The 12241-nt window shown below is 35.8% G+C and overlaps 1 protein-coding gene across 1 annotated transcript in view; it reads right to left on the bottom strand.

The window, feature by feature from the left end:
• Window positions 1-12241, bottom strand: part of LOC124556853 (protein MON2 homolog) — a gene marked incomplete in the record, with an annotated part of 217153 nt that overhangs the window by 41347 nt on the left and 163565 nt on the right. Inside the window, 2 exon segments of the mRNA XM_047130874.1 lie at window positions 1188-1367; window positions 10046-10230. Of these exon segments, the coding sequence (XP_046986830.1) occupies window positions 1188-1367; window positions 10046-10230 (365 nt within the window).

Genomic DNA, 12241 nt, shown 5'->3' with positions numbered 1-12241 from the left:
TGGTAAAAACAGACAAATGCAGCCTCATACAGAGAGGTGCCAAAAGGATTTCAACCTGTGTACCACGGGTAAATGCAATAGGAATGACTGAAAATGACACCACCACACTTTGTAGCCTCTGTCACATGCCATATGGCAACTTGTGGAGAACAGATGTACATGTAGATAAAGGAAGTGACTCAAAACCAAAGAGAATACATTTGGACAATTTTTTATTTTTGTTTACCCATTTTTCAAAACTTCAATAATACTGTGGGTGGCTATTTTTATTTCTCCTTGGCTGTGTCATCCTATATTTTGCACTATACCTCATTATAGAAAAGTATCTCAGCTTCTTATTTATTTCAGTGATTTCCTCTAGATTTTCACTTACACCATTATGTTAAATATTCCTTCCAATTTCCCATCTCATCCTTAAAAACTGTACCTTTCTCCACGAAGAACAGAAGACACACAAAAGTCAAAAACACTCAATTATGAACAGTTTTGAAGATCATCAAAAGCAACCGAAATAGTTTTTATAGCTCCTTTTGATTAAATACCTCTTGAATATCTAATATACAGCAATGCATAGCTCTCAATGTGGGAACACAACACTGCACTCAAACTGGACATCAGAAAAAGAAATGCCAATTTTAAATCACTTTACCATCCCACGTTACAATTAAGACTTTGAAAAAATTTTGGAAACCTCTAATATCAATATTAACTGAAAACAGCTATGAACAATGCCAAAAATACATTCAAAGAATATAACTACATTATTAAACAGGTTGTGACCATACAACACAGATTCATACTTTATCTCTAAACATCATCATTCACTATCTGTCTCACACAATCTTTAAATCTCATGAGAAGTTTCCATTATGACTGACAATTTTGATAGAAATGCTTGGTCAGTTGACAGTTATATATGGGCAGAGGCATCAAAAGTACTCGAGAACCACAGAATTCCAGAAGACCACCGGCCAGCTGACAATCCCTGCGCTGCAAGTGAGCTGGCGAGACTGCCACAGCTGAGAGAGAGAAGTGTTGAGAGTATCAGAAGTGCAGGGACAGGAAAAGGTGTGTAAATAAAATGCCAAATACAGTAAGGCATGCGGCTACTCTGGCACACCGATAGGCAAATTACGAAGATTACTGATGTGGAAGGACACGGTGGCGAAGAGGTGAAGGCCACTCACGTCCAGCGCGCCCCTCCAGCAGCGAGTCCCGTAACAGTAGTGACTACGTGCCGAGGGACCGACACTGTTGCAGAACGGCTTAGAACCGATTCTCTACTGCCAATGGATCTGCGGCGTTCCAAATCGCGTGTAGTGACGTGTTGACAACAGTGGAAGCCAACGCACCGTCTCGCAAGGTGGCTGCAAGGCAAGCTTAGCTCAGGTCAGTGGCAAAAGCTCCTAATTGTAATAGGCAAAACAAAACAAAAAAAAGTTGCTTTGATTTTGCTCAAGATTTTTTTGCCCCAGTAACACTGAAGACATTACAGATGAATTTAAATTAGCTTACAACTAACTTATTATAGCTTAACTTAAAGGAACAATGTTATTGTCATACCACCTGTTTGTAAAATAGATAAGTTCCATCAAAATAGAAATCAAATTACATACGTATGTGAAGTGGCTTGCATTGAAACTCAGCAGATAGGCGACTATTTCCATGGGCTTGTCTAATAAACAGCACAAAAGGTGCATGTACTTTGGATTAGTGGACGAATCAGGCTCACTCTCCCAGCATGTGGCTAATAAAGTTGGTTTATAGCAAAAATTAGTACTGTCGTATTAGACAAGGACACTTGAGATCTTAAAGAGAGATTCTTTCTATAAATCAAGAATACCTGTACTACAGTACCACTCACAATGGTATGTAATAATTTGGAGTTTGTAGTACACGAGCTGTTGAAAGAATAAAGAAAAAGAGGACTGCTGATGAATGTAAAGGTAACTAAATATACATACGTAACTAAGAGAAAATAAATACATTTTTTGGTGAATAAGAGATGTGTCATAATTTCGAAGCTTAGCCAGTGTATACAAAGAAATTTTAGATGAAGCCATGGAAAGGAAAATCCAGTGGTGAAGAAGGAAGGAAGGAAGGAAGGAAGATTAGAGTTCAATGCCCCGTCCACAGTGAGGTCATTGGAGACAGAATGGTGAAAGGTAAACTGTACTCTTTATGGTTGTATTTATTGTCATTTAAATGTAATGAAAATAAATGCTGAATATAAAACAAACTAGGTAAAACATTTTGATCTAATGTAGTGAAAACCCTATGATAGGCTATCAATTAAAATTTTGGAAGGTTACTGGTTATTTTTTAAAATGAATCCATAATGGTTTCAAAATGCCACATAGAGAGAAATCCGAAATATAGACAGGGAATGGGCTTTTACTCATTAAATATAATCATGATTAATACTAAATGTGGGATATATACAGACAGAAATTAGAAAAAAATTAGAATTCCAGGACACTGTCGCAAAAAAAAAAATTGTTTTAATTTAATGGTAGAAACACATTATGTATAAGATGAGGTGTCACATGAACAAGCTCCCTGATTCTAACACCACGAAAAAGCATGAGCACTAGACTGACAATGGAAAAAGATACCATTGGGGGGAAAAAAAAGCAAACTCGTGATCAAAGCAATCTCTGCATCATAATGTATGAGTGGAGAGAGAGGGGGAGAAAATAAATAGAACCTGAAAATCAGAACTACTAAATGAGAAATTTAATGTATAATTTACATTTAACACACTATTTCATTCATTAACACTTCCATTTAGTTGAAAGTCTAAGAAAGTATTGCTATTTTTACATGCAAGTTTGTGAAAATAGACATTTAGCAGCCATTCCACTTCCTCCAGTAAGAGTTACACCTACAAAAGTAGTTAAGAAATAGGAGTTTTGGTATGTCATGCCTAAAGCTTCGATAATGTGTTACAATACATATATGAACACTGGCTGTGATTTTATATGCTCAACAGAAAACCAAAAAGCGCAACCATTATTGTATTATTTGCTTGCCATATTGTGAAAAATGGAAAAGGTTCTTTGTTGTTGTGTTGTTAATGGAAAAGTGAGCATACCAACAATCTCATCAACAGAGACATGGTGCTAGTGTTGAGAACACAAGTGTGCAAAAGCTGTGAAAATTTTAAGAGACTGATGAACAATATCTATTACACTGGCACAGAAAATGGATCCTAGTGAACGACAGTCACATTTTAAGAACTTATACTTATTATGATATGACAGCTCGGGCACTGCATTGAGTAAAAATGAATAACTCAATATCCATGTGGAATAATGCAGTGGACACTCTCCTTTGTGATAGGTTATTTTGAAGAGCATTGAAAATATGAAGATCAAGAAGGCAAAGCAATCTACCATTACTCACTTGCACAGTCAGTTTTTAATCAAAATTTAATCTTTCCACTAAAAAAGCAGCAATACAAGGAAAAACTGAATTCTTTGGTGATCTAATGATGTTTACACACCTGAAAATGACAATGAGCACATACTTTTTTTTTACAGCAGCATACAGATTTTAAAAGTCTGCTGTTAAACTGTCAGCAGCGATTAAGTGTTGCCCATACCAGAAAGTTTTGCTGTGTAACTAGAAACATTTGTGTTGCACAACATGTGAAAAGTTTACGCTAAAAAATCAGGCAACAATCAGTAAAATATGCTGGGGATCATAGAAGTATCACATTAAAAAATGTTTAGTCTCAAGGAACATCAATAAAATTTTCAATCTTACACTATGTTTGCACAAGAGAGAACTTCTGGGAGACGAGAACCGAATTTCAGAAATCTTTTTTTACATTAGTGTTTACATTTTAATGTCTTAAGCAGTTTTGCTAGACTGGTCAAATATCCATTCTCTGATCATCAGCTGCCTTACCTAAATAGCATCTGGAAATCACCCGTGCCAGTTTCTGATTTAGTCAGCACAATGGCCACTTCTCTTTAGTTAAATATTTAGAGGATATTTCTACTTCTCCCTCACTCTGTCTAAATTAGCTGAAAGTTTTAAAAATAAAATGTGAACTGACAACCCAAGTACATTTCAAAAATGGCTGTGCACTTACATGAAAGCAAAAATTGATAGTTGAAAAGGAAATCTGGCAGCTATAATCACATTTCCAGAATAGATATTTGAGCATTTATACCATGACCTACAAGCAGTATTGAGAGATCAGTTTACAAAATCCAGTTTGGGAGCCCTATGTAAACATAATGTTAATGTGGAGTCCTCCCAACTGCAGTTACCCCTTTGTATTGCTGCTTCCTACCATCAATAAATAAATACATGCCACTAAAGTAGTTTATGTGGTACATTTTTAAGAATTTCTGTATGTTTTTCTCCTTAATCACACTGATCATAACTTTCTTCTTTTGCTTATATGTGTCACGAGGAAGTGGTGTCTGGAGAGTTGCCAAGATCTAATGGAGTGCAACAATTTTCCAAAAGACATGGCTATGAGCCATGTCAAGAAAGGAACGGAAAAACTGATGTGACAACAAGACAAGCCATAGCAATAATAGTAGAGACTGAAAATGAAAAATTCTAATCTACACACAAAAACTGTGCCTTTACAATTATGTGGCCACTTTTGTTTACACTATTATGCCAGTAATGCTTGTCAGAGTATTTGTTTCTCTTTGCATAATCTCACATTACAGAGGAAAAACCCAATAATTAATGACAACAGAACATATCAACTATGGGACATCATATTCTAAAACAAAAAATTTTTGTATCTTCACTGAACGTATCCAACATCATCAGCTAGAAGCCCACAACCTCACATGAGCTTTATACAAATACAATAACTGGGCCACTGATTTCATCATGGCTCTCATCCCTCCTCATTTTATTTAAATCTTTATTCAGGTCATGGGCTAGATAATGTTGGAAATTATCTACATATTGTATGAGCAAACAAACAAGAGTGAAAATAATTCTAAACATGAAGTGAACTGCAATGCATAACTTTAATAACTGCATATCTCATCATAAAGCTCATCACAAACTCTATTTTCAGCTACATTGTTTAGTATATTTTCTGAGTAAGAGATCTGCCTCCTACTTACTCTATATCTGAAAGTGATAACCATTTTCCTTATAATTATAATTTTATTGTTTTTCAGTCACAGTTTTACTCGAGGTCAATCATTCTGTTCACATATTATGACTGGCTGAAAGTTACTGAACTGCTGGAACCTTCACAAACTAAATGTTCTATCAATAAAAAAAAAGCCATATTTAAGTAGTGAACTGTGCATTCCACTAAACATGCACACAGTAATTTATTATCACAACAGTATCACATTTTCCCCATACTCAAAGTTAGTTAAATCAATCTAAATTTTTTATGTTTTCATTAAATTTGATTCTACTTCTCTTTTTATCATCAACAAGAAAGAATTTCAGTTTATCTTTAAATTCATTTCATTGACAGTAAATATTTAATTAACTAAAGATGGTAAAGATTACTAAAGCCACAAATTTCATTCTTTTTTCATCCTTTCATGAAGTTACATAGTGAACTGTAGCGTCATTTTCTCCCAACATTATATTTAAGAGTACTTCTGTTGTTTGAGTGTTTTGATCACATGCAGAGAGTAATTTACAGTTAGGACACTGCCATTATGCCTTGTCACATAAATGATTGTCTACAAGAGGTTCCAGCAAGTAAATGACATATTATTCTCATTAAATATTTTTGTGGAAGAAGGTTATGTATCTTCCACTATCAGTCAACATTTTATACTCTCTTTACTTCTGCCAGTGTCAGTTGTTTTGCTGCTCAAGTAGAAAAATTTCCTGATCTAATTCCCTCAGCATCACCCAATTTAATTTGACTGCACTCCACTACCCCTGTTTCACTTTTGTTGACATTCATCTTATAACCATTTTTCAAGACGTTATCCATTTTGTTCAACTGATCTTACAAGATTCATGGAGGTGTATTCTGTCTTTGAAACCAAATAAAAGGCAGCTTGTTTTTGGGCATACCGTCAAACGGGGTGATTTCTGATGGTTTTGTCGTTATTTTGATTGTAACTTTCGTACATATTGTTGGATTAATTTGATTTTTATGGAAGTGGTAGGGTATATGTGTAAAGAATAAAATATCCCAGAACCAGAAAGTGTATGTGTAGGTATATTTACCTGAGGCAGTTAAATGAAGTGTCTGAAGTCACCCCATGGATTGGGATGATTTTGGACATGTGTGTTTTTTAAATCTCTGTCTGAAGTTACAGTATATGGAGGGCGAATTCAGACAGTTACTGCCTTTTTTAAAAAATTCTACAGTCTTTTTATTTGATTTGGGTGACATTTTACACATTTTAAGGTAGCCCTTTGTTACAAATAAGTGATATGGAATGATACAATGAATTATATATATTACATATAAGTTTTTATTTTGCAAGAATTTAAATAAAAATTTTTTACAGTTCTTAACTGAAATATTAGAAACAGACAGAAACAAACAAAGTAATTTAACTAAAAGGTCAAAATAATTTTCCCCACTCATCATTCTAAATTAAGTTGCAAACACTTTAAATAAATGATTGTCTTCGAGTCTAAAGCACATCTTCTCGAAAAATGAACATCCTTCTCTTCTTAACTGGTGTGGGAAGTATTTTCAAAATTTGCCATTTTTGTATTGTGTCTTCATCGGGGATATTAGGACACACAAATATGTTTTTACTGTTCTCGTGTGGGCACAAGAATTTCACACTTACTTCCGTAGCACCAACATTTGTGGCCACTCCAACACACTGCCTTGTTTTCTCCTTGTTTCCACGTTTATATTTGTACTCTTCAACAAGAAAAGACTCTTCTTTCTGCAGTAAAACTTCATTGGATGATGTGTCGTTTTCACTTTCACTAGTGCTAGAAGCACTGTCACTTGTTTCAGCGCTGCTTTCGTTTCCTTGAAAATCTCAGCCAATGACTGATTTTCCAGGTTAAACGTCTAGTTTGTGGCGTCGGCGGGAGCTACCAAGCTTATTTGGAGGATAATGAATTTCTTTGAGTTTCTCTTCAAAAGCGGAAGACCATGCATCTTGATTGCTTTGCTGGCTCTCCGCATTATCAGGCATTTTTGTAAGACATGATCTGGATCAAAAGGGATTAGGCCCATGGCGTGAAATCCACCCTTTATGTTTTCCTCGGAGTTTGCTGAAATCTTAGTCAGTGTCTGCTTCAGAAGAGATGGGAAGGCATCCTTGGAAATGGTCCCATGACTGTGTTTCTTCCAATCAGTTAATACAGCATACCACGCTGCTTTCATTGGTCTGAAGAAGGTTACGTCGAGCATTTGGAGGAGGTGCGTGCTATTGGGGGAAAGGAGAATGAATGAAATATTGTTCTGCTCACGCTCTTCAATAACACGTAAAGACACATGACTGGATAAGTTGTCTCCAATCATGACTGTTGGCCCATTTTGCCTCTTCAAATAGGGTAAAGCAATTGTAAAGAACCAGTCTTCAAATACTGGCAGGTCAAACCATCCACTTTTGTTCCAATTGAAACGGGTTTCTTGTGGTCCACCTTCTTGCCACGTGTCCCACAAATGCTCTGATTTGTAAAGGATGTATGGAGGAAGCAGTTTACCATCAGCACTAGCTGCGATCATTATTGAGACACTAGATTTTGACGAGTCCATCACTTTTTCAGCATGCTTACTCCCTCGTTTCGTAATTATCTGCTGCTTGCCCAGATCATCTGACATGTTGGTTTCATCATAGTTGATCATGTTGCTAGGTGGAAGATTTTCCAGCTTTGCCTTGATCTTAAGAGTCTCTTTGTGCACTTCTGCACGAGCTCATTTCATATTTTTGCTTGAGCGAACAGAAAGATCTTCTGAGTGTCGTTTGAGGAATAAATGCACCCATTATTCTCCTGGCAAATTATTATGAAATTTCTTCTCTTTTCGGCCAGATTTATCAAGGTAGCCTTTACCTAAATATCTAATATCCAGTTTAGTGAAGGGAGATCCCCAATGTGCAGCCCTCAAGATACCTTGCTTCAACATTTCTTCTTCTTCTTCTTCTTCTTCTTCTTCTTCTTCATTTAGCACTGGCTGTTCTCCCATTTTTTTTTTTCGGATGTGTTTCCTGCACTTTATTTTGTAGGGTTGATTTAGGTATACCATACAAATCACATGCTTTTCTGTACAATAATTTACCACTCTGAACATCATGAACAGCTTTATCTAAAAGTTCCGGGTCATAATTACACCGTACTGTAGCACCTCTTCTGCTCTTATACGTTCTTGACATTGTCCGAAATCACCCCACAGTACACAGTTTAACAAAAACTGTCATTATTTTATAACCTTGCACGAGAAACTCGACAAACTTGTACAGAAATTGTCTCAATGCTGTTAGCTACTAAGCACATCGACAATTACGGTTACAATAACTTCCCACTCGGCACAACAATAGACAGTTCACACTTTACGATAATGCATGGATTTTTAACACTCAGACTGTTTGTTAATTATTCACCTAGGGAAACAACTGACGCAAAAGGAAAGTTGTGGAAAGCGATAAATGCAATCTTGCGCTTAAAGTAACTGGCGCACAGATGTTAAAATAAGTTACCCTTTGTTTCTATGCAGTGGCAAAGAGCAAATAAGCCATACTGTCCGAATTCGCCCCGGTGTCAGAAATCACCCCGTTTGACGGTACGCATTCTGCTTCTTTTATTCGTGAAGCATCTTCAGTAGCGTGTAATACATGTTTTTTATGTACCATATGTAATAAATGCATACACAGTAGTTACAAATATGTTTATTCGTGAAGCATCTTCAGTAGCGTGTAATACATGTTTTTATGTACCATATGTAATAAATGCATACACAGTAGTTACAAATATGTTATCATATTTAAGTTCTCTCTTGTTATTCTCTTGTTTTTCATTTTAGAAATAACTTTTGCAACACAAGGTTCATGAGGTTAAATTATCATTTAGTGTTACAATTTCTGATATTATTATTATTATTATTATTAATTACTGTGTGTCATTAACAACATCAGGAATCATAAGAAATCCAAATGATAGTCTAACCCCATGAAAACTCTGCTTCAAAAGTTGTTTCTAACCTGAAAAAACAAGAGAATAATAAGAGAAAACCTAATATGGTAATATATTTGTAACTGCTATATGTGCATTTATTATATACTTAATCAAACATGTATTATGGGCCACTGAAGATTCTTCACAAATAAAAGATGCAAAACACGTATGGCAAATAACAAACTGCCTTTCATTTAGCTGCAGAGGCAGAATAAACCTCCATGAATTTTAGAGCAACTAAGAAACAATGGAAAATGGATAAAATGTTGATCTTACAAGACCTTTACCATTTCTGACAGAATTACAATGTAATCGGCATATAACCATTTCCTGAATCTTACATCCTTTTCAAAATTTCTCCTTCATTTCCTTTACTACTGACTATTTATCTCATGTTAACATACCTAGCTACATTGGGGATAGCATATATGCACTGAAAGACACTTTAATTAGTGCAGGTAGGCGCAAAGAGACTAAGGTTAAAAATCACAGAGTAGTAACTGTCTTGTTTGAGTAATCATTGTCTGGTTAGTTCTCATGTAATTCCAAGCATCTATGACTAGCTTCTTTTCCTGAGTGATGCACTTTTTTCCCCGATGTAGAATATATTGTGCCCCATGTAAAATATACTTATGGCTACTACTGTAAGCTTTCACATGTAAAGACTTAGTTATTTAAAATTTATATTCATTTCATGCTTAAATCACAACATATATAACAATATCATTTAATCATACAAGCCAAATGAATTCAACATAACTGATTAACGCATACTGATTTTCCTTATCATAACAAAAATCACTTGGCACATGGGTACCTTTTAGTACATACATGAGTAAACTGTTACTAAACCAGCAGCATAATGAAAATTCTGAGCATATGGCACTAATATAGTTAACTAATAACAATGTTGAAAGTAGTTTTCACAGTCAAAACTTGCCTTGTTGGAAACAAAAATTTATCCAAGGTTTCAGCAAGCTGTGGCCACATCTGCTGAAATTCTTGACGATGCTTTCTTGCCAGTGGAAGACCAATTTGAAGCACAGTTAACAAACCTGTGACCGCTAACTTCCATGTTGTAGGAGATGGACAGCTATACTTCATTGACAATGGAACATGTAACGCCTGCACAAAAAAAGTAAATGAAAAACAGGATTAAAAATAGCCTCCAAATGTCTCCCTCTTTACTCAACATCACCAGTTCTATGGAGCATACATCATTTGGTGTCTTACATACACAATACACACTATGGAAAGTCAAATGAGTAAGAAAAAAAAATAAAAATATTTTATTATTAATTTAAAAGCAAAACATAATAGCACAAATTTTTTGTACGGCAATCCAAAATTTCTTTACTGTCAGAGTTATATATGTTTAACACATGGTTTATTTGAGCACAAGGTTCACATTCTTAAGGTGCGATCAGTACAGTGACTTTCATGTTACACAGCGAGTCCATCTCCATTATCAAAAAATACAGAAAGAACACTATACAATGGACAAATATTTACGAATATTTGTTGTCTTATGTTTATACTTTGAAACTGCCTTCAAGAGTACAGTCCAATATGAGCAATGTAATACTTTTAAAAACTATTATACACATTTTGTGTAGTTTTGGAGGACATTGCTGAGTGTGGCAGAAGCAAGTAGTGAGGGAATAATTCTGTTCAGATTTGAAGCTTCTCAATGTTTTTCTGAGTTTCTGATTTAAAATTTGGCTTCTTCTGTAAAATCCACCTTATGTAAAACATTTTTATTTTATTTTATTAGTTTCCCCATTCAGTCACAGAATGACAACTGCATTTTTAGAAGCAGCTGTCAAGGAGAAAACTGATTACAAACATAAAACGCCTTAATACTGTGGTTAGTTATGGTGCAGCAACAGGCTGATCATCAGAGTGATCTAAGTTGAAGGTTACGTTGGAAGAAGACAGTTTGGTTGAGAGGGGCAAAGTAGTAATGAATGCTTCAGTTAATACAGCTTTCGTCCTGCAAATGTAATATGAAGCTCTGCAACGTAGCACTACAAGATGTAACACTACTGTACTGTTGTTGTTGTTGTTGTGGTCTTCAATCCTGAGACTGGTTTGATGCAGCTCTCCATGCTACTCTATCCTGTGCAAGCTTCTTCATCTCCCAGTACCTACTGCAACCTACATCCTTCTGAATCTGCTTAGTGTATTCATCTCTTGGTCTCCCTCTACGATTTTTACCCTCCACGCTGCCCTCCAATACTAAATTGGTGATCCCTCGATGCCTCAGAACATGTCCTACCAACCGATCCCTTCTTCTAGTCAAGTTGTGCCACAAGCTCCTCTTCTCCCCAATTCTATTCAATACCTCCTCATTAGTTATGTGATCTACCCATTTAAACTTCAGCATTCTTCTGTAGCACCACATTTTGAAAGCTTCTATTCTCTTCTTGTCTAAACTATTTATCGTCCACGTTTCACTTCCATACATGGCTACACTCCATACAAATACTTTCAGAAGCGACTTCCTGACACTTAAATCTATACTCGATGTTAACAAATTTCTCTTCTTCAGAAACGCTTTCCTTGCCATTGCCAATCTACATTTTACATCCTCTCTACTTCGACCATCATCAGTTATTTTGCTCCCCAAATAGCAAAACTCCTTTACTACTTGCTTTTCTTGATGTTCATCTTATATCCTCTTTTCAAGACACTGTCCATTCCGTTCAACTGCTCTTCCAAGTAATTTGCTGTCTCTGACAGAATTACAATGCCATCGGCGAACCTCAAAGTTTTTATTTCTTCTCCCTGGATTTTAATACCGAATTTTTCTTTTGTTTCCTTCACTGCATGCTCAATATAGAGATTGAATAACATCGGGGAGAGGCTACAACCCTGTCTCGCTCCCTTCCCAACCACTGCTTCCCTTTCATGCCCCTCAACTCTTATAACTGCCATCTGGTTTCTGTACAAATTGTAAATAGCCTTTCGCTCCCTGTATTTTACCCCTGCCACCTTAGAATTTGAAAGAGAGTATTCCAATCAACATTGTCAAAAGCTTTCTCTAAGTCTACAAATGCTAGTAACGTAGGTTTGTCTTTTCTTAATCTTTCTTCTAAGATAAGTTGTAGGGTCAGTATTCCCTCACGTGCTCCAA

The sequence above is a fragment of the Schistocerca americana genome, chromosome X (genome assembly GCF_021461395.2).
Source record: "Schistocerca americana isolate TAMUIC-IGC-003095 chromosome X, iqSchAmer2.1, whole genome shotgun sequence".
NCBI classification, from domain to species: domain Eukaryota; kingdom Metazoa; phylum Arthropoda; class Insecta; order Orthoptera; family Acrididae; genus Schistocerca; species Schistocerca americana.
This window is presented reverse-complemented; position numbering and strand designations above follow the sequence as displayed.